Raw genomic sequence first — 23485 nt, 5'->3', positions numbered from 1 at the left:
AGACGCGATCGAGGAGAACGAAGGGATAAGGCTGGGGAGGAAGAAAGCTGTCCCGCTGGAAAAAAAACACGTAGACGCGAGCACGAATCACTGCGCGATGGAAGCGCGTGCGTGCGGCCGGCGGAGCGTTTCAGCCGGCCGGCCGTTCTGAATGCGACCGAGCGTTTCAGCCGGCCAGCCGTTCTGGATCATTTACCTAATTATTTGTGTCGGCGGAGTCATCATGTCTGCCTGCTGTAAACCTCGTCCGATCCGTTGTCGTTTGTTTTGGAAAGGACGCGTCTGCTGCGTGGGAGATGCAACTGTCCTCGCGCACGGGGCTCTATCTGGCTCTCCGCCTACGCGCCAAGCATATATCCTAGACATATATGCCGGAAGGCAGGCTCTTCGTCCATTGCAGGAAGAGGTAGAGAGAAGGAGAACATAGAACGGCGACAACCGCGGCATCGGCTCGCTGGTCGTTAAGCAAGGTATACACTCAATCATAAAATAGAAAATCGCATGCGCACGTGCTCCTTGAATCTTTTTGTATTGCACAATTCTGCACTGAAGAAGGATTTTGCTTTGTTTGGAATCTTCAGTATCGATTTTCCTTTACAATAGTACTGGAAACAGAGCCCGCACAAGAGAAATGAGTACTACTGGAAACAGATGTATTGTTATCTGATTGATGATGCTTCCCTTTGAATTTCTCATGTATTTGATCGACGCGGGGCACCTAGGTCTCCAATTAATGATCTGAATCCCCGATCCTCGCTTCAATCGATGGCTTTGATCCGTCCCAGTTAACATCTGAAATTAGCCATCACTACGCAGCAAGGTTTCTATCTTTATTTCTATTTTGAAAAACCGAGGCAACGCGGGTCTCTATCATTATGTCTTCCATGATTACTGATTTACTTGCCCTTGCTCTTGTTTCAAGGGCCTCGTTTGTGCGTAACTGCAAATGGATCAAGTGATAGCTACAAGAGAGGACCTGGAGTTCATGCTAATTAATGAAGCCCAAAAGCCCAAGCCCATGCTTTTCTCACTTCTTGAAGACATCACAAATAGTTTCTCTGAAGAGAATATTATTGGGAGGGGTGGATCTGCTGTGGTTTATAAGGTACGCATATTCACAAGTGGAACTGTCATAGTAATCATGATTGATGTTGGAGAGCCAGGTGAGATGCTGACTAGTCATATTATGACTACAGGGATCCATCGGGAATCGCACGGTCGCTGTGAAGAAGCTGTCCATACCACATGAGTGCGAGAAGGAATTCAACGGAGAGATTAAGTGTCTGATGAAGGTGAAGCACAGAAACATTGTCCGGTTTCTAGGATATTGTTCCGACACACAAGGGCATATGGCAAGCTACAATGGGAAACTTGTGATGGCGGACGTACAAGAACGATTGCTTTGTTTTGAATATCTATATAAAGGAAGTCCTGATAAACATATCACAGGTCGGGTCATTTACCATAAAATGTAACGTAATATTTCTTCACTTAAACTATCTGTTTCAAGTATCTCCCACACATACAGTACGAGTTAATTGTCGTGTCCTGTACACTCAAGAACTCAGGTATTAAGGACGTCAAGTATCCTAGCTGTTAAACGCTTTTCACATTTCCACTTTACAGATGCAACATGTGGACTTGAATGGAAACAACGATATCAAATAATTGTTGGAGTTTGTCAGGGCTTACATCGACTTCACAAGGATCCCATTTTTCATTTGGATCTGAAACCGGGAAATATACTTCTGGACGACAACATGATCCCGAAAATTTCTGATTTCGGCCTTGCAAGGTGCTTGGATAAAGACCAAACCAGGGTTCATACTCAAAATATAGGTGGAACATGGTAAGCTAGCTATGCCTCTTCAGAGCTCATCAACTTTATTTCAATTGTGATTCATATTGAACTCATCCCTCTGCATATTCAATCTAGCCATAAACATTTATTTACAGGGGATACTTAGCACCAGAATTACACGCGAGTGATGGTGTAATCACAGTCAAGTCAATCACAGTCAAGTCTGATTTGTATAGTCTTGGTGTCATAATTATGGAGATACTCACAGGAGGCAAGGGGTCTGACAGGTGTCGCAACGTTGATGATGTAAGAACTTTATATCGACTTTTGATTTGAAAATAAGTATTGCTACTCTTCAAGTTTCTACTCCCTCCGTTCGATAGTATAGACATCCTAGTTCCGTCATAGGTCAAGTCAACAAAAAAAGCACCAACATATACATCACCAAGATAGTATCATTAGATCCATCAGCAAATATATATGTTTTTTAGTGTATTGATCTGATGGTACGGATGTCATATTTTTCTATAAACTTAATTTGAAGAGGAAAAGCATACTGCCGTATATAGTGGAACTGAGGAAATATGTAATTTTGTTGTGTAAGGCACGGATTGCTAAGGGAGAGAAGGAACATATGTTACTAAATTAATGAAAATGATTTCCTTAAGGAAATAAAAAAAACACTCTTTCCTTTAGAGAATATAGTAACACTAGTTGATAATGTGATGGGGATCTTCATTACGGTTGCATAGCGAATATGGAAACAAAGACCCCAATGTATTATATCTTAGGCTATATCATATACATTAAATGTGTGTTTAGATACAACTTTTGCAAAGGACTATATATTAGAGCTGTATCTGAGAGCAAGGTTAATAGTATAGCCAGCTGATGACTGTATGTTAGTATCGTGTCATCTAAAGCCATCATTTATAGTCACTCATATAACTTATATAGTAAGGTTGACTTTAGTGTTGGCTATTAGACAGAGTGGTTCTTTTTTCTCCCACTGCATCTCTATCTTTTTCTTCATATTTAGTGCATCTGCCTAGGAGCACTTAGACTTACGGTTCAAAAGTTAAAATATATTAAAATTTGGAGGCCAAAGGAAAATGCATGGGGTGAGACGGGTGGTAGTGGTGCATGCAACCCCTACCAAAACCTGCGTGCATGGACCCCCTGCATTGATTAAGGCATATATAAACACATGCATTAGGCTAACCATATTCCAAATCTTGACCAAATGTGGGACTGGGTAAGGTTGTGCCCCTATGAATTTCTACATAGCCGAGCGACTTCACAACTCGGACCACCCTAAGGCATAATCTCAAATCAGATGACCCTGTTTGTCGCACGAATAGTAGGGGGGCCGATAATCCAAGGCTTGCTGCCTCTTTTTTTCAGAAAGGCCTAAGGCCATATATTAAGTAACACATGTCCTTACAAACTCACACATAAAGAAAAACAAAATTATTCCAAACTTTAGGGAAGCCAAAATCTTCTTCCTCCTGCAACCATCGGCGGCGTGCCATGAGCATAGCTCGATGCCACGTCTGAGCCTCCACTTTGGCAGAGAAAACTTTTTTGAACCCAGTAGCTTGTAGAAGCAGCAGTCGGGAAGTCATTGGTGTAGACTAGGAGATGCTGGCTGTTGCGATCTGCGAAGCAAATCACCGTGAGAAGGGCCTGAAGAAACTCCGAAGATGACGAACACCTGCTGAATCGAGACGGATCACATGTTTTTGACTCAAACAACTAATCATCCGCATACTTCAGTCTAAATATAGCCATATACACATATTTAACATCAATTCCAACACACTGTACCTTTTTATTCTCATAGTTTGGTCGGAAGTAGAAGTGTAATCTACATGATCATAGATCTGTCCTTCTGGTTTCATGCCAGGATATATATTTACATTTTCTAAAAAAAAAAGGTTTGTTTTTTCTGGGCCTAACTGATGGTTGCATTTTGGTAGGTAATTGAGAATTGGATCAGCAGGTTGGGCGAGTCGCTGTCAAACGCACAGTTGGACCAGATGAAAGTATGCGCTCAGATAGCGATTGAGTGCAGCGACATTAACCCAGCCAATAGACCACCAGATACAACGCATATAATCAATAGGCTTGGAAATACCGGAAGTACTACACAGGTATGGTAAAAAATTGAGACATGTAATTCTTGTACTTTGGGGTGTGTTCAGATCTCAATTATAGAGAAATGAGTTTTGCTTCGGCTCACCCCCCCCCCCCCCCCCTCCCCTAGAAATAGTTCTCAATCAACTGACATTATCATAGGGTATTTTACATTTCTTTTTTATTTTTGAAATCATAAAATGGAAACAAAAATCTTCATGATGATTTAGAAGTTGCTTGAGAAACAATCAATTGAGAAATATCGATTTCTTATATTTTAAGGCGCATAACACATGTTAGAACGCAACCCTTGATCACCCACAAAAATACACACAGCAGGAGGTAAGCAAACACGAACAGAAGCTTGATTTTTCTGACACGTGACATTGCTTCTTTTCTTCTTTGTCTCTTTTATTCAACAGAGAGCAACTACCTGTCCGAGAAACGTTCCCACGATCTGTTTCTCCCATGCATCCAATGGTTAAAATCGTGGCCAGCACTCATTTACAGGAACAGAGAAAACACTACAACGACTGAATGTAGACTAAGACTCGGACTGGGCCGCAACGTGAACAAACCACATGCTTCTGGCCTCATTTCTTACATGCAATATCAGGTCTAACGTGACAGGTTCATGAATGTCGAGATTAACTTCAACATTTCACCCCTTTAAGCTTGAATTCTTGAACTCACCTCCTGCATGCCAATCTTCTTCATCAGTGACTGAAATCGGAACCTTGCAAGCATCTTCGGCACGATGCCAGCATGCTTATCTTTAGTTCTTACGTGTTCCACCGCTATCTTCCCATCCTCAAAACAGCTCCTTACGCATTTGTATCGGACGTCAATGTGCTCAGTTTTGTCGTGGAACACACGATTTTTGCACAGGGAGATTGCTGATTTATTATCAACCTTGAGCACGAACTTGATCCCTCCACAGACCAACAGTTCTTCAACAAGTCTAGCCAGCCAAACTCCTTGGCAAGTTATTGATTCTGTAGCCACATATTCAGCTTCACGTGACGATTGCGCAACAAGCTTCTATTCCTTTGACTTTCATGACACGGGTCTGTGACGACAGTAGTGCAACATCCCCGTAGTGCTTTTCCAGTCATTAACGTTGCTGGCAAGGTCACTGTCACAATACCCCAGCAGTTGCTGTTCTCCTTGGCTTTTCTTGTAACAACACTCACTAGTACTCCCTCCGTCCCATAATATAAGAGCGTTTTTGACACTAGACTAGTAGTATAAAAAACGCCCTTATATTATGGGACGAAAGGAGTATAGAATTGTGCTTGGGGGGCGGTTTTCATACATGGGTCGGTGGGGGTTCCCCATTCAGCCTCAATGCCTATGTCGTTAATACTCAATGGTCATGAAATCAGTCTTCCTCAACGGTGATCTTGCCGAGGAGGTCTATGTCGTGCAGTCGCCGGGGCATAAACGGCTAAAGTTTCCCTCCTACGTGAACGGTTGGATATGAGGGCCGCTGGCGCCACCTTGGCTCTGATGTCATGTGGTATGTCGGGAAATTTCTGAAAATCCTTCTCACCTCTTACATGATGTTACACGTAAATATATATTGATCATATGGTATGTACACAATATTAAATGTGCCAGCTGAAATTTGTAACACGTCCTGAGTATGCTAGCCATGAAATACATGCATGCAATAGAAAAACCTACTGTCCTTCCGGAAAAAAATGCTAAATGTGCAAGTTGTTATTCCTCAGGAAACACCAGAGTCTTGCAAGCTACTTCGGGTCCAGCCGACCTTACTCGTGTTTCACTTGCAACCTGGGAAGTTGATCCCATGCTCACTGCAGTTAACAAATGACACGGATGAACATGTGGCATTCAAGCTTAGTACGACAGAGAGTGTGGACTGGTCGGACCACTTCATGGAAAGACTGCCGCTGTACGCCATTGTGCAGGCGCGATCCACCTACACTCTCATTCTAACAGTGTCAGAGTGGGACGTACCAGACAAAAGAACTTGCGTTATGACCCTGCACAGCTGTGTATCACGCGGCGTCCGGAAGTTCAGAGACGAACACGAGGGTGAGCGATTTTTTGAAGTTGATAACAGGGCAGGGAATGCGGTGCATGAGGTGAAACTGACCGCCTTCTTGTCTCTGAAAGGACAGTCATCGTCGTCTGAGGTGAGAAACCAACTTTTTTTTCTGCTCAGCATCCAAGGTTTTATTTATGATGAATGCTCAACTGACCTGTTGGTGATTTGCATGGTTCGGCACGGTCATCATTTTGAAGTCAACAGGCCCGGGCGTCAGGGTATGTATATATCCATTTCTCCTCATTTCTATTTTCTTACCATGCATGGATGCAGATTGTTTCGTTTTGGTTTGTAAGGTGTGTGAATGCATCTTAACCATACATAGCCTGTGTTGAATCAGATCTTATCCATGGAGAAACCATGGAAAACTCTGTATTCCGTGGATGCACATCCAAACAATCCATGGTGAGTGCACTCAGGTCTTAAAGAAAAAAGCTCTTTTACTTTGCTTGTTAATCTTCGTTCCTCCGTTGGGTGTGCTTCAAGATTTTAATCCACATCTATTTCTGGCATGCGAATCTTCAGAGCCAGTTTCTCTATTTTTTTCAGAGTGTAGAAAAGCATGCAAAACAGGTGGTCTACTGACAAAATTTCGTGAATTTGTGTATTACAGGATCATAAGCGGTCATGCCTGTGGACATGTTCGCATTTGGAATCATGAGACAAAGGCAAGCGACTCATTCCTCGATAGAGTAGCACTTTATTAATAGTGTTTACGTTGCAAGTTTTAACTACAAGCGAGCTTGTTTTGTTGGGATAAAATTACTACCTTGTGATATTAACAACCTATTTCATGAGTTATTACCAAAGGTAGAAAAGGTGGAGTGTTTCAAACAGCCTAACAAGAACATTGAATTATCATCTGATTTTGTGATGGTTTCAATTTGACAACTTTTGCATGCTATCTCCAAAATAGAAAATCTCACTGGAGCTAGAAAATACTACTCTCTCTCTCTCTCTCTCTCTCTCTCATGCATTGGCAAACATAGTCCCTTTTTTTACAAGACTAACATATTTTTTATGTTTATTTACTTACAGACCCTATTGGATTCGTTTAAAGTCTCGCTGGGACCAGGCATGTTTATGTACTTACAGACCCTATGTTGATTAAGTTTATTCCATACTCTCACTGCAATTTATTTTGCAATTTTTTAAAACAAAAGCAAAAGTTTAACCCATTCCATTGACTAGAAGAATAGTGCCCAATTAATTAGCAAAATATCGAGCTAAAATTGATACTTAGGGCCTGTTTGGGACTCTGTTCCCTAAAATTTAGCTCTGCTTTAAAACACACAAACCAAATGAAGTAGCTCCACGATATGCCCCTCCGAAAAAACTATAATCTGGGATACAACTCCCTCTTTTTTGTCAAGCTTTTTTACGGGTGCTGCACAGACTCTAGAAGCTGAAGTTGGGGAGAAATTAATAAATCCTGGAACTCCTCGCGAGGTTAAAGTTAGCAAAGATAGCATATTCACTATATTGAAATAAATGTAGATAAGTGCCATAAAGAATTAGATCAGACCGTAAGCAAGATAGGTGTGCACCGGACCGCCTCAAGAGACACGCTTAGGGCGCGTCCCAACCACTAGTGTGTCGGCATGCTCTTACAGGACCGAATTAGAGCATCTCTAGTAGATCTCTTATAACCTAGTACACCAAAATAGATTTACAGGATACCACAAAAAGATTTTAACACGTTTTTACGGTATGGCATGTGTTCCAAAAAATTAGATTCCGTAAAAGAAATTCATGTTAGATGTGGAACTCACTTGTCAATAGTTACATTACAATAGGGTCCTTAAAAAGTAGCACAAAACACCCTCAAAGCAAAATTTAGATTACAATTAACTCCTGCCACATTTGCTGCTCGTGGAAAATCCTGTCGTGCTACTGCCCGTGGCTTGCTCCAGCTACATCCTGTACGTCTATGGCCAACTCAACCCACCCGCGCTCATCGCGTTCCAGATGCGCGAGGTCGAGCATCTGGTGGACGTGGCGCCGGCTACACCGTCCACTCCTCCTTGCTGAACAGCTTGAGCGACACACACGGCACCCCAAGGCGTGGCGGCCACAGCGAGGCTAGCAATGGCAGGAGGAGGACGCGGGACGGGGCCGATTCGGCCGGCGTGAGCTTGGGATGGATGGTAGGGGGAGCCACTCCATGGTGCTATGTGCCGGTCGGAGGAGGCGCACCGGTGAAGGAGCATTGAGGCCGTGCTGTGGGGTCGGCGGAGGCGCGGGGGCGGGAGGCGGACGTGGTGAAAGTTCCCTTCCACCAAGCGGTTGGCTTGTTTGCGGTATCCTGCAGAATTGGCACTTGTCAGCAAGATATAGCAAAATGGAGGCTTGATTTACAGGTCCCCTAAAAAAATTACAGGCCAAACTCATTTACAAGATCTGTTTGTAACAATTTTTTCGTCAAAAACCGTAAATTGACTGTTATTATAGCGGAAGGCCTAATTTGCAGGATCTGCTAGAAATGCTCTTCGATCGCTAGGTCCGTTGACCTGAGACCTGACAATTTTTTTGGAGAGCATCAAGACCCGACATCTATCTTCTCATCATACTCGCCCAGAACCATCCACACCCAGCTAACAACAGCTCGGCCCAGGCCTGCGCCCCGGCGGGTCACACAATAGCTACCTGAGGCAGAGCCTCCCAGATCCAGACTCACCGGAGCACACCACCTTGCGCCTAGGCGTTCGCGGCCGGCCGGAGCCACACCACCACGAGGACAAGGAACAGATGTCGCGGCGAGCCACACCGCCAAGGGCCAAGAGCCACGCCGCTCGGCCATCTCGCCATCTCGAGCCGCATCTCCATACCAAGCCCTGCACCGCTGCAGAGTAGCCCCTCCGCCGGCAGTGGCGAGGGGAGGGGAGGTGAGATGGGGCCGAGGAAGCTAGGGCGGGGGGCGAGCGAGTGGAAATTTTGTTCTATTTAGACTGAAAAAAAGTATCTGCTAAGTTTATGACTTCTCTGTTGATTAAGTTTCTTCCGCCACTCACTGACATGCCAAATAACATGATCACTCCCGCTGCAGTTTCTTCTGTTAAATTTATTGCGCGGAAGCAATGGTTCATTTCCGGCTCAGCGGAAGGTCTTATACATGTGTACAGCTATGAAGAAGAAATGCAAAAGATCACGAGTTTCAGAGTTCATGATGGCCTCATGCCTTCTTTTTTTGCGGAAAATGATGATGGCCGCATGCCTTCTTTTTTAGCGGAAAATGATGATGGCCACCTCATGTCGCTGGCCGTTCATCCGACCCAGCCGTATGTGCTGTCATGGCTTCGTTCGCGTTACCACCAGAAGAGGCTTTGGAACTGGGAGAAGGGATGGTCATGCACACAAGAATTTGAGAGTGAATACTTTGAAAAGGATTTTGTATGCCAGGTTGCTTTTGACCCCAAGGAGACCAACCGTTTTGCTAGTACTTCGGAATACACAGTGAAGGTATGGGATTGTCCATCTTTGCTGAGAAAACTGTAGTGCATGATGAAGGCAAGTGCTGATGCAAACATTTATTGAGTGTAAATTGTATGCTTCATGTTCAGGTTTGGAGCCTTGATTCTCGCAGACCTAACTATACTCTGCCTTTGAATTTTGACAAAGTCAAAGTGAACTTCCTGGAATTCTTCACACGTGATGATCGGCAGTATTTGATTACTTGCTCTCATGATATGACTGCCAAGTGTATGCATTTTTGTTCAGAAATACTCTAATTAAGTATGCAGTCTAGTAGTAATAATGCATGCCTTGTCTTTCTCAAACCAGGTATGGGACATGCAGATGGAGGAATATGTTCCTAACAAGCTGCAAACTTTAATATCTCCGGTGGCTTCTGTCTTTTCACATCCCAATCTACCAATACTACTTACATGTTCATCTAATGGCACTTCTCATTTCTGGAGCTCCAAAGATTTCAGGTAATCACAAAAGTTGATAGCCCAAGCTATCGTGTTGGCATGCCATATTTCCAATGCAAAAAGTTGTCAAAATATTAGGAACGAAGGCGGCATTTTGTTTCTGTAAATTTGTTTGTTATTATAGAATTTTGATAGAATCACAGGGGCGCCAAAAAGTTGCCGGCCATTTGGGCCCAGTCTATTTTCAGAGGCTTGCCAATAAATAGTAGTGCTAAGTTGCATAGAAACCCAATCGATCAACCAGTCGGTTGGATATTACTGTACCCCTTCCAGGTTTACTAGGCCCTCACAAAAAAACACATCAGCCAAGGCACTCTTTAATTGCATAGAAAAACTCTCCTTAAGGCTGGTCACAATGGGCAAGAACATAAGCTAGTAACTTACACACTTGCCTAGACTATGTTACTACCTCCATAGTGGGTAGGAACATCTATGTAGTGTCATGCAATGATGTATTTATTAGGTTATATACTCATTGTTTTTTGGAGTGTGTGATGTTCCGGTAACTTAGCTAGTTACCACAAGCACCTCTATCTTCAATAAATATGTGCCACATAAGTAAAGTTGTATTGGAGTGTGTGATGTTACTCCTAAGTTCCTCCCCATTGTGACCAGCCTAAGTGTGTTTGTTTTCTGCCAGTTTCTCATGTGTCAGTCCATTTAAAGCTTTTACCGGCATATTGATGACATGGCATAGTATTAATTCAGGAGAGAGATGATACTAGTATCATATCATAATATTGTATCATTAGGCATAACTGGTCCCAAGCCCGGGTAAAGGAGGAGGGTTGTGATAGGCTTGGCGAGCCAACGTAAAAACTAGCCAGTCCCATAGGTATGAAACCCATTTGAGCGAGAGTAGTACTAGGATGGGTGACCTCATGGGAAGTCCTCGTGAAAGGGTTTCATATCTAGCCTACCCCAACTTGTTTGGGATAAAAGGCTTCGTAAGTAAGTAGCATCGGAGTGCTACTATGGGTCATACAAAACAATAAATTAGGTAATCCAAAATACCAACACAAGATAATATGCATTATGGAAATAGTATCATACACTAGTATCTCCTCACTGTGACCTGCCTTATCTCTCAACTTCTAGCCAGTGACAAGATCATGCATGGCCACCTCCTCTTAATTATTGTTGAGCACCCCTTTCATGTTTAATTCCTGCATAGTCTGGTTACCTAAATTCTTGAAATAGGCTTTGGCCCCGCTTTATATGTAAAGCAACATCCGAAGAAGTACACAGCCGAACGATACAAGATGGTGAGGTAGCCCTCTTACAAAGCCATACTAAGATAACGGGCAGACAAAGAACGCACGCGACTATGCTGCCAGCGCAAAGAGCACCGGGAGAACTAAACACAGCCCAGGCTACAACATAGCACACCTAAACTCCATGACAATGCCCCCAAAAGGGAGAACGGCGCAGAGCGTCACTGCTGTCGAGTCCACACGAACAAAGACCTTCACCCGAAGCCATGATACGGAGAGAAGAACCACAACAACGTCTTCAAGAAGAGTGCGGCACCCATGGGTGTCGCCTCGTTGAGGACAAGGCAGAGAGCTTTCGCTTGGCAACTCACCCGTGCCACTACGAGGCCGCCATGAGGAATTACCACTCTCATCACAAGTGACCAATTATGGTAAAATGTGTCATATCTTGTTGTCCAATCAACCATCCTATGTGGCACTCCATATTTCATTATGTAACTTGTACAACTGAATCTCGCAATATTCAACTATGAATTGCCACGAAATTAGGAAGGGCTAGCAATCTATTTTACTCCCTGATTTATATGGGTCAAACTAACCAGGTTAGTTCTCTTAGTTGGAACTAACATATGGCTGTGTGCATTAATAGATGCAGAGAACGGGGGTTATCCTCCTTTTCGGGAAAAAATAGTCATACGGAAAGAAGTACCTGAGTCAGGAATTAGGTGATATGCCTGAAAGGAAGATATGGAAGATGGGGTCGCACCTGTTGGATAAACAGCAACTGCATTCATAGGAGGGCCAAAGGCCAATACATATACATGTGTATGGTAAAGTGCAAGCGACCCCTTATACAATGGGGATAAACCGAAAAGGGCTATACACATCTAACACCCCCCTCAAACTCATGGTGCATCAACAACACTGAGTTTGGAGAGAAGAAAACTATGCTGCGCTCGAGTCTGTGCCTTCGTGAGCAAGTCCGCCAACTGAAACCCAGAGGGCACATAGTGAAGAGCGAGGGTCTGATCCTGCACAGCAGCACGCACAAAGTGGGCATCCACACCGATGTGCTTGGTGAGCTCATGCTTCACCGGGTCACACACAATACTGAAAGCACTAGTACTGTCTGACAATAAGGGAGTCGAGGTAGTAACAGACACACCAAAATCCTCAAGTAACCACTGTAACCAGATCACCTCAGCCTTCAGCATAGCCATGGCTCGCAACTCAGCCTCTGTACTCGAGCGAGAAACTGCAGTCTGTTTCTTTGTCTTCCAGGCAATAAGAGAGCCACCAAGAAAGACACAATAAGCAGACCGCGAGCGTCGATCAGAGGGATCACTAGCCCAGGTAGCATCAGAGTAGGCCTGGAGCTCAAAAGAGCTGGAGCGGGGAAAGAAAAGGCGCTGAGAGATCGTGCCACGAAGATATCGTAGAACACGGAGGAGATGACTATAGTGGACAGAGGTGGGGGCGGAAACGAACTGACTCAGGATGTGGACAGGATAGGAGATGTCAGGATGCGTAATAGCAAGATAGACAAGACTGCCAACAAGGTGACGATAGCGAGTGGGATTAGGGAGAGGGTCCCCATCAGAGGCGCGGAGCTGAATGTTGAGCTCCATAGGATTTACAACAGTGCGCTCATCACCAAGAGTAGCACGAGCAAGAAGATCCTGAATATATTTCTCCTGGGAGATGTAGAAGCCATCAGAGGTCGAGGAGATCTCAATCCCAAGAAAATATCGAAGTGGACCAAGATCAGTCATGAGGAACTGGTCGCGAAGACGGGCCTTAACAAAGGCAATATAGTCAGAGTCATCACCAGTGATGATCACGTCATCAACATAGAAGCAGAAGAGTCCGACCGCGAGGAGAGGTGTGAACAAACAACGCGGGATCATGATCACTGGGCAAGAAACCAGCGGCAGTCACCACAGAGGCAAATCGCTCAAACCAGGCGTGAGGGGCCTATTTCAGACCATAGAGGGGGTGGCGAAGTCGACAGACCATACCTTCAGGAGCATAGTACCCCGATGGTGACTGCATATAAACCTCCTCATGCAACTCGCCATTGAGAAAGGCGTTCTGAACGTCGAGCTGAGACACAGGCCAATGACGAACAGAAGCCACGGCAAGGAGAGTGCGGACAATGGTCATGTGGGCCACATGAGCAAAAGTCTCGTCATAATCACGCCCATGTTCCTGCTGAAAGCCACGAGCCACAAGACGAGCTTTGTAACGCTCAAGAGAACCATCAGAGCGAGTGTTAGTCTTATAGACACACTTGCACGTGATGGGACGAACACCAGAAGGAGGAGAAACCAGATCCCACGTGCCATTTCGCTCAAGCACCGCAAGCTCCTCGGCCATCGCAAGCTACCATTCAGCTGAGTCATGGCAGCCCGATAGGTGGTGGGCTCAGAAATGGAAGGGAGACCATAGTGGTCAGGAGAATAGCGATCAGGTGGGGGACAAGGCCTAATGTGAAGGTTATGGACCAGTGAAGGCATGAGAGGAGGTGCACCGGAAGTAGAGGGCACATCAGTAGGATCAGCCATAATACGAGGACGGCGAGTGTAGTGGAGAGGAAAAGGAGAGTGAGGGCGAAAGACTGGGGAGGAGGGTGGGGAGGGAGAAGACAAGGGAGAAGAGGAGGAGGGAGGGGATGGTGACACCGGTGGTGTAGGGAGACTCATCGGAGGAGAAGGAACCACACAACATATGAGAGATATACTCTCCAGTTGAGTCAGCACGGAAGATACGAACAACCGTGGAAAATTGAGTGCGAACCATGGCAGCTAAACGCTTGTATATGGGGAGAACTTCGCTGCGAGATTTCATACAATAAAGCCAAGTGTAGCGAGAGAAATCGTCAATAAACAGAACATAGTAGCGATGACCCCCTTTCAAGTCAAAAGGAGCAGGACCCCATACATCAGAATGAACTAAGTCAAAAGGACGTTGAGATACAGACTCACTGGTAGGATAAGGTAACTGAGTCTGTTTGCCAAGCCTACAACCATCACAATGCAACGAAACATCACCAGAGACAGACCCTAAGACGCCTTGATGGACTAATGAGGACAAGCGAGAGCCACAAATGTGACTAAGTCAATGATGCCACTGCTAGAAGGACGCAGAAGAGGAGGCAGCAAGAGCATGTGAGCTGGCATATGAGGCAGCAGCGGAAGGAACACGAAGCCAGTCAACCTCCCAAAGGCCCTCAGACTCACGGCGCCGAGGGCCAGCGCCAACCAGAGCCTGAGTGCGACGATCCTGAACAGAACAAGAGTCGGCATCAAGAATGACACAACAGCCAGAATCAGTAAGTTGGGTAGCGGAAAAAAGATTCATGGTAAGACGTGGGACATGAGACACACTAGGAACCGAAAACGACGGAGTGGAAAGGATGCCACGACTAGTAACAGGAAGAGGTGTGCCATCGGCAGTGAGAACATTAAGAGGAAAATCAAGAGGTCGAAGAGAAGATAAAGTAGAAGAATCAGAAGACATATGAAAAGAAGCTCCAGAATCCAGAACCCACGAGGATGTACCTGACTGAGTAGGCTCCGGCGGGGGCGGAGTGGTGGTGGCTGTCACAGCGGCAACAGAACCCGTCGAAGAAGAACCAGATGAAGCTAACATGCGCTTGAGACGCATAATATCCTGGTCAGTGAGTGACAAAGTCGAGGAAGGCGCACGAGTCCCACTGGAAGAAGAGCGCTTCAGGTCTCTTCGCTTCTTGTGACAATCTGACTCTAGGTGACCTGGCCGGTTGCAGTAGCCATAGAAGGTGTGCGAGCGCGACCGACCCTCTCCTGAAGGAGGGTAACCCGCCCCCCTGGAGGTGTGGGCAGGAGCGGTGGAGCAGAAGACATAGGAGCTCGGGCAGCAAGAACAGTAGGAACCACAAGCAGACCAGCAGACCGGAGACGTGTCTCCTTAGCACAAAGCTCTACAAGCACCTCCGAAAGAGGAACACGACCACGAGCGAGCAAGTGAGCACGACGAGGCTCAAACTCAGACCGGAGGCGAGATAAGAACTCATGAACCCTCTGAAACTCCAAGTCAGACCTCGTAGTCTGGCAACAACGGCAAGTGCCACAAACAACTGTCCGCAGTGAGTCATGCTGACGCCAGATGGCAGTGCACTGTGAGTAGAACTCATCACCAGATGAGTCACCCTGTTGAAGAGCATGCTCCTGACGCACTACAGAGAGGTATAGAGTATCACCAGAGGGCTGACAGCGCTGACAAAGATAAGACCACATCACTGCAACAGTGCCGAGGCCCATGAACTCCGAAGCAAACTGAGGGAGGACACTCGCAGTGAGAACAGCAGCAGCACGAGCATCATCATTGCACCACTGAATGTAAGCAGACAGATCATCCCGGTAGACAGAAAGAGCATCGGAATATGCAGATACCTGCTGATTGTAGGCAGCAACGACATCATCATCAAGAGTCTTAGCTGCATCCCAATCAGCCTGAGAAGCCTCAGCAGCAAGCACCGGTGGTACTGGTGGAACAGGAGCCACCGGAGCAACAGGGCAGGGCGGACAGGGTACCTCGCCAGAGAGAACTCCCCACAGCAGAAGACCGCGCATGTGAATACGCATGAAACCCGCAAACTCGGCATAGTTGGTGCCATCGAAGATCACCGAGCACAGAGGAACAACGACATAGCCCGAAGAGGACATGAGGGAGTCACTCTGCTCGTCGCCTTTTTTTTGGTCAACGCGGAACACCCGAACTATATCCGGAGCGAGGGGCCCGAACAGTATTCGGATCGAGAGGCTGCTCACGAGAGGCTCTCGGAGGCTTCGGCGCCGAACAGAGCAACAGCACTCGAGGAGTCAACGAACTGCAGCAGCAGCCGCACCGGGGCGGATCCCGACCGGACAAAGCAGCAGCAGCCGCGGCCGGGGCGGATCCCGACGGATCCGCAACGAGGGGCAGAAGTGGCCGGGAGCGCCAGGGCGGATCCGCGGCGAGAGGTGGACGAGCGGCAAGGAGGGCCCCGGCCGTGCATGGGAGGCGGTTGAGCCTGATGGGGAGGCTGCCATGCATGGGACAAGCAGGTCCCGGTCGGAACCGCGGCGATGGGCGGAGCTCGGGTCGGGGGCGGCCTGAATCGGGTAGAGAGACGTCAGCCGGACGGCAAGGGGACGGAGCGAATCGGGGGAGGAGAGCTAGCACGGAGTTGCAGCGTGCGGGAGAGGGAGGAACCTAACATCTGATACCATGTTGGATAAACAGCAACTGCATTCACAGGAGGGCCAAAGGCCAATACATATACATGTGTATGGTAAAGTGCAAGAGACCCCTTATACAATGGGGATAAACCGAAAAGGGCTATACACATCTAACAGCACCATCTAGAGATCTAGCAGCAGATCCAACAGAGGTTGACAATCCACAATGTTGGCTGGTCCAAGTTAAGGCAGACTTGAGGCAATCACCCTTGAAGCAGAACTTCAAGTTAACATCTTCAAAAAGGAAATGATGTGTGGACGTTGCCGCTGCCTTATCTAGTCGGAAGGCTAAATTGTTGGTTTTTCACCCGGAGAGAATAACACCTTGATGTCAACCGCCAACGTTTCTATCGAGCTCTCTACCAGCAGGCACATATAACTAGCGGCCAAAAGAGATTTTGACTTGTGTGGTTGGCTTCTAGGACGGGGTAGTTTGCGGTGTCCGGTGATTGTTTGTATGATTTTGTCCTCAGTGGTCAGTTATTTGGCCTTGTCCTAGCCTCCTAACTATATTCTTTCTATCAATGCATCGAGGCACAAGCTTTGTGTTTTCTACAAAAAAGGAGATTTCATTGGAAGAGAAGACAACATTGCATCGCTTCTGGTCATTGTTGTCAGAGGAGCAACTTGATTGTCTTGCAGCCCACGGGGAAAATATATAATATAATAGAACAATATTAAAGAGTATGCAATAACATTGCATTTGAATAAGTATAACACAAACAATGTTGAGTCAAGACAAAGTGGGATAGAAGAAGCATGCCGAAAGAGATAACAACACAAGAAATCAGCAGCAAAAGAAGCTCAATGGCAAGAGAATGGGCGTAGATCAACAACAATGCAAAACATTGCAACATAAAATCCTATAAAATATAACCAGGACCAGAAAGGTCACAATTGTTTTACAGAGAAGACAAGAACCAGAAGAGAAGGATGTCCGGAATAAAGGTCTGGCGGTCTTGCATGACCTAATAAACATGAAAGAGCAACTGACTTGGTGGACATTGCGGGAAAATAGAAAGCTAGAATACACATACTAGACGGTGATGCAAGAGCCATTGTGTTTGCAGGGTAGGCTGGGTAGGACCGTAGGAGGCCGCGTAGGTGAGATGTCGGTGAGGACCAACGACAATTCAGCCGGTGAAGAACAATATGGCGGAAGAGGAGCTGAAGTGGTGAGATGCTGGCGAGGAGCCTTCGTGTCTGCAGGGGTGGCTGCGGAGGAAGCCGTGCATGTGAGATGCCAGGTAGGAGCAGCGGCGAATCTGTTGGTGAAGAATAAAATAGCGGACGCAGAGCTAAAGTGGTCGACGTGGCACCACCTGGAGAAAACCGACCATCAACATCGGGATGCGATGTAGCACGACCGTCATGCGGAAGCCGCCAAAAGAGTAAATGTCACATCCCGAAAGCAGCAAGCGCAAGGGAAAGTGCATGGGCGAGGAGCAGCGGGAGTTGATGACATTGTAACTGCTGTTTTCTTTTCTTTTTCTCTTCTAGTGTTTTTCTTTGTGGAATCTCGTAGGGCCAAACGGTTCTGGATCCAACTGAACGGTGTTACATTTCTCCATTACCTACTTCACAAAAGCCGGCCATGTTTCAGAAAAACAGAGGAGAGGCAGACACACACGCATGCAAGGCGGAACTCTATAGAGCAGCGGCGGTCAGCAAGTGGCGGCTACCAGGGTAGCAGCCGACAGCAGCCGCCTGGAGGCCCATTTGATGGACGGTAGTAGGCGGCTCCCATATAACATTGAATCTAGCTGCCAGTTGTGGTGACCTGGCCTTATATGGCGGCCAAGTCAGAGACACGGGCTTTGGTTCGTGATCGAGCGATGCAGGAGCAATGGTGCACCCGATGGGGGAGGTGGGGCCTGCACGGAGAGTCGTCTACCAGCGGTGCTACAGACGGGTGGCTGTGGCGGGCTCGACACAAGACATAGGCGCTTTGTAGGTGCAGCTGGCAGGGCATGAGGGCGGCCAGGCTGGTGGCGTTTTGGCGTTGTGGGGGCGACGGTAGTGGGGTGGACCACCATGAGGCGGCTGGAGGCGTCAAGTCGGCAGTCGGGGGATTAGGGATCCTCGGGCAGCTGCTTATAGATGGAGGTTTCATGCAGATAAACTAGGGGCAATGACGTAGAGAAGTGGGAGGTCTGGGCGGGAAAAACAGCATGATTGCTGTCGTGGGCGGCGGCCATGAGCAGCTTCATTCAAAACTAAAGATCAGTAATCGGTCTCACTGGTCGAGGTAGAGACTGGGGGATCCACCGGCAAAGGAGATGGACGATTTGCGGTCCCAGGAGAAAAAAAAAGCTTATACCTGGGCTTGTTATACTTATACCATGTTAGGGGAGCAACTTGATTGTATTGCATAGTCAATGGGGTGCAAGGAAGGAATCTAGACTAATACCGACACCACCAATACTAATACTACTACCAATACTAATACTCCTTAACAATTTAAACACCTCGTCTCGTCAATGGTAGCCATGTGCCCCAGGGCAACACCTACCAGCTTCTGCCACCATATATGCTGCCTGGCCGCCATGGCCTGCTTCAGCTCAGATCTAGCCTGTGGTCAAGCCACATCCAGCCAGCCGCCACAGCAAACTAAGCGGTCTACCAACAAAAATATCTGTCGTTTAGATTGTTGCTTATCCCATATCGTGGTGCAGGATGGTTCATTGTTTTTCTCTTTCTGTAATCAAATTGGATATTTCTTAACAGAATATTTAATTACTTTTCATGACTCATTATTGCTCTTATGACTTCTTAAATGAGTGCTTCCTTCCCACAGGCTTAAGGGAGTCCTTGACTATGGTTATGGAGGAGATTTACGGGGCATTGCATGTTTGACGGTATCAAAAAGGTAATCAATTTTCTCCTTTGCCTTCTTTTACTGCCTAAGAGAATTGCAAACTGCAGTATAAGCGGAAAGTAATCAAGTATTGATAGAATATATTGCGCACATGCATCCACTTGAGGAGGCGTCTTTCGGTACACCCCGCTAGAACTTAGAGAAAGGGTACTTACATAATTTATTAATCATCTGCTTAATACCAGCTGAGATTAGATCTGCAATTAGTTACTGTGCTACACAACAAATATCTTAGCTGCTACACCTCAATGAACTCATGCCTATTTATGTGCATCATCTAAAACATAGCCACATCCATCTCATGTACGTCTGTTTCGGCCGGCCGCTGTTGGTAGCGCATATAATGCCAGGTTCCCTTTCAAAAACATTGGACCTTTTATCAGGTCAATTCATCAAACCCACGATGATTGCACCAACATGGATGACATCCATCAGTGCTTGGTTCAGCCATGTGCAGAAGGCAGGCGAAAAAACTATTTACATCTTCTAATTTTGTGAGAAGGAATTGCCTATTTCTATAATGGAGGGGCAAGCTAGCCTTCCGCGCACAAGCAAAATTTATTGCTCCGTATAAACAATTCAAAAGTATGTCTGTGAAATAATCACCATTCTTTTTCATTCCTGTACCACACTTCTTACATTATTCTCACTTCCTGTTATGCTAGTAAACCAAGGTGTCTTTATGTGATTGGGCAAGAAGGTGCATTAACAATCCTGGATATTGAAAATGAGAAATATCAGAAGGACTCAATGGAGTCTAGTGCACCACAGTTATGCGCTGATACGAGACCAGAAGTCACAAATTCTGAGGTGAGTAAACTGTTTTGAAACAGACTCACTGAATTCGAACTACATAGCCTAAGAAAATGATCAACTCTCTTTTCCTGACTAAACTCTTTTCAAGTGGAAGTACGAAGCTTAACCATTCCAATGTTGTTCTCCTTCAGGTGATAACCAAAGGGTCAAACGAACTTCTTCATGTCCACACGCTGAAGCTCCACTTCCCCTTCCAAGCCCACAAGTTGATCCCGTGCTCACTGCACCTAACAAACAACACAGATAAACATGTGGCATTTAGACTTAGTACAGAAGAGGGACCGACGTGGTGGCCAGAGCCCTTTGCAAAGATGCCCTTAGGGGGAATTGTGCCACCGAGATCCACTTACACTCTCATTGTGACAATGAGAGAGCGACCGAATCTAAAAAAAGAACAAAAATTCAATCTGATCCTGCAGAGCAGTATATCTGGGGATAAGTACATATATACATTCGAAGATCAATCCGCATGTGATCTGTTTTTTGGGGATGCCAAAGAGACAGGGAATACGGTGCATGAGGTGAAACTCAAAGCTGCTTTGTCTCTACAAGGATAGGCAATGTCTAAGGTGAGATTTTCTAAGTCAAAAAGTATATATTTCTTCTCATTTTTACCATTCAATTTGTTACTTTTGTCTGTCTTACTTCTTTTTATGTTAAATTTGTTAGGAATATGCAACTTGTATTCCCATGAGGCCATAGGCCGTTATATATATACATGTACAGGTGTGGAACATATGCAGGAAACCCCTTATACAACGGGATAAATACAAAGGGGTACATGACTTATATTATAACTCTAACACCCCCCCTCAAACTCATGGTGGATGAACAACACTGAGTTTGGAGAGATAAAAGCCATGTTGTGCTCTAGTCTGAGCCTTCGTCAGGAAATCCGCCAACTGTAACTCGGAAGGCACATACTGAAGAGCAATAACCTGATCCTGCACAGCAGCGCGCACATAGAACGCATCAACACCAATATGCTTGGTGAGCTCATGCTTCACAGGATCGCGTGCAATGCTGATAGTACGTGTACTGTCAGATAAAAGCAGAGTCGGTGTAGTGACAGAAACACCAAAATCCTGAAGTAACCACCGTAACCAAGTCACTTCTGCCGTCAAAAGAGCCATTGCTCGCAACTCAGCCTCGGCACTCGAACGGGAAACTGCAAGCTGTTTCTTCGTCTTCCAGGCAATGAGAGAACCACCAAGAAAAACACAGTAAGCAGAAAGTGAACGGCGATCGGAAGGATCACTAGCCCATGTAGCATCCGAATAGGCCTGGAGCTGTAAAGAACTGGAGCGAGGAAAGAATAGACGGTGAGAGATCGTGCCTCGAAGATAGCGAAGAACACGAAGGAGATGACTATAGTGAACCGAGGTGGGGGCAGAGACAAACTGACTCAGAATATGAACCGGATAAGAGATGTCCGGACGAGTGACAGCTAGATAGACAAGACTGCCAACAAGATGACGATAACGCGTCGGATCAGGGAGAGGATCACCATCAGTAGCATGGAGGTGAACATTGAGCTCCATAGGAGTCTCAACAACGCGCTCGTCAGTAAGAGCAGCACGAGCAAGAAGATCCTGGATATACTTTTCCTGGGAGATAAAAAAGCCATCAGAGGTAGAAGAGACTTCAATCCCAAGAAAGTAGCGAAGAGGTCCAAGATCAGACATAAGAAACTGCTCACTAAGACGGGCCTTTACAAAGGCAATATACTCGGGGTCATCCCCCGTGATGATCATGTCATCAACATAAAGAAGCAGAAGAGTCCGTCCATGAGGAGAAAGGTGAATAAACAATGCTGGATCATGAGCACTGGCTAAAAAACCAGCAGCAGTGATCACAGAGGCAAAGCGCTCAAACCAGGCACGGGGGGACTTGCTTAAGGCCATAGAGAGAGTGACGAAGACGACATACCATGCCATCAGGAACAGAATACCCAGGTGGTGGCTGCATGTACACCTCCTCACGCAGCTCACCATTAAGAAAGGCATTATTAACATCAAGCTGAGATATAGACCAGTGGCGTGCAAAGGCAACGGCAAGAAGTGTACGAACAGTGGTCATATGAGCCACAGGAGCAAAAGTCTCGTCATAATCACGACCATGCTCCTGCTGAAAACCACGAGCCACAAGACGAGCTTTGTGACGCTCAAGAGAACCATCGGAGCGAGTCTTAACCTTGTAGACCCACTTACAAGTGATCGGACGGACTCCGGGAGGAAGAGAAACAAGATCCCAGGTACCAGTGCGTTCAAGAGCAGCAATCTCCTCTGCCATCGCAAACTGCCATTCAGGATGAACAACAGCCTGACGGTAAGAAGTCGGCTCAAGAACAGCAGCACCAGCGGTGGGAAATCCAAAGCGATCAACAGGCGGACGAGGACGAGAACGCAAGCCATAAGTAGGCTGAGAGGAAGATGACGACCCATCCACAGAGGCATCAACTGGTCGTGAACGACGAGTGTAATGCTGAGGAAAAGATGGAATAATAGAAGGAGGAATCGGCAAGGTAGAATCAGGGGGTGGCGACGAAGAAGTCACCGGAGATGAAGGTGTAGAATCCGGTGATAGGCTGGGAGAGGAGACCGGGGAGGAAGTCACCGGAGATGAAGGTGGAGAACCCGGTGACATGCAAGGCGAGGAGACCGGGGATGATGGTGGCTGCAAATCAACTAGATGTGGAGAAGGAGAGGAAGTGGAACGGAGAGGTACAGTCTCGGCGGGAGTGATAGGTGAGTCAGGAAAAGTGAGGAAAGAGATATCCTGCACTGAAAAAGTCGAGGAAGATGGGCGTGGGTAGAAGGGACGAGACTCTTCAAAAGTCACATCTCGAGAGATACGCATCCGACGACCAATAGGATCCCAACAACGATAGCCCTTATGCTCATCACTGTAGCCTAAGAAGACACACTCAACAGACTGAGCGGTCAGTTTGGTGCGTTCGCGAGGGGCAAGAAGAACATAGCAAACACAACCAAACGAGCGAAGCATCGAATAATCGGGAGAACGATCAAAAAGTCACTCGAAAGGAACACCACCCTGTAGAGCAGCGGAAGGCTGTATATTGATAAGATAGGTGGATGTGGAGACGGCCTCAGCCCAAAAATGAGGCGGGAGAGAGGCAGCAATCATCAATGCATGAGCCATCTCAAGAAGATGTCGATGCTTTCGCTCAGCCACACCATTCTGAGCATGAGCACCAGGACAAGAGAATTGAGAGAGAGTCCCGTGCTCAGCAAGAACACCACGCAACATGTTAGAGATATACTCGCCAGCGGAGTCAGCACGAAAAACACGAATGGGTGAAGAGAACTGAGTATGAACCATGGCAGCAAAACGCTTATAAATAGACAACACC

The 23485-nt window shown here is 46.5% G+C and overlaps 2 protein-coding genes across 2 annotated transcripts in view; both read left to right on the top strand.

Annotated features, from left to right (window-relative positions):
• The first annotated feature begins 946 nt into the window (after nt 1-946).
• Nucleotides 947-9947, top strand: LOC147957121 (cysteine-rich receptor-like protein kinase 8). The gene is made up of 9 exons (XM_087531589.1): nt 947-1105; nt 1197-1449; nt 1627-1849; nt 1957-2107; nt 3781-3954; nt 5764-6099; nt 9411-9470; nt 9572-9634; nt 9792-9947. Exons 1-9 carry the CDS (start codon nt 947-949, stop codon nt 9945-9947), a joined length of 1575 nt encoding a protein of 524 aa, XP_087387715.1.
• The window catches only part of LOC147957115 (uncharacterized), a 113503-nt gene continuing 99164 nt past the window's right edge, over nt 9147-23485 (top strand). The window contains exons 1-7 of the mRNA XM_087537555.1: nt 9147-9181; nt 9257-9470; nt 9572-9707; nt 9790-9943; nt 19216-19287; nt 19962-20106; nt 20244-20681. Of these exons, the coding sequence (XP_087393681.1) occupies nt 20673-20681 (9 nt within the window). The 5' untranslated portion in view covers nt 9147-9181; nt 9257-9470; nt 9572-9707; ... (2 more) ...; nt 19962-20106; nt 20244-20672. The remainder of the gene's footprint in view (nt 9182-9256; nt 9471-9571; nt 9708-9789; nt 9944-19215; nt 19288-19961; nt 20107-20243; nt 20682-23485) is intronic.

Source organism: Triticum urartu, chromosome 7A, assembly GCF_056163025.1.
Source record: "Triticum urartu cultivar PI428250 chromosome 7A, HENAU_Tu73, whole genome shotgun sequence".
Classification (NCBI taxonomy): Eukaryota; Viridiplantae; Streptophyta; class Magnoliopsida; order Poales; family Poaceae; genus Triticum; species Triticum urartu.
This window is presented reverse-complemented; position numbering and strand designations above follow the sequence as displayed.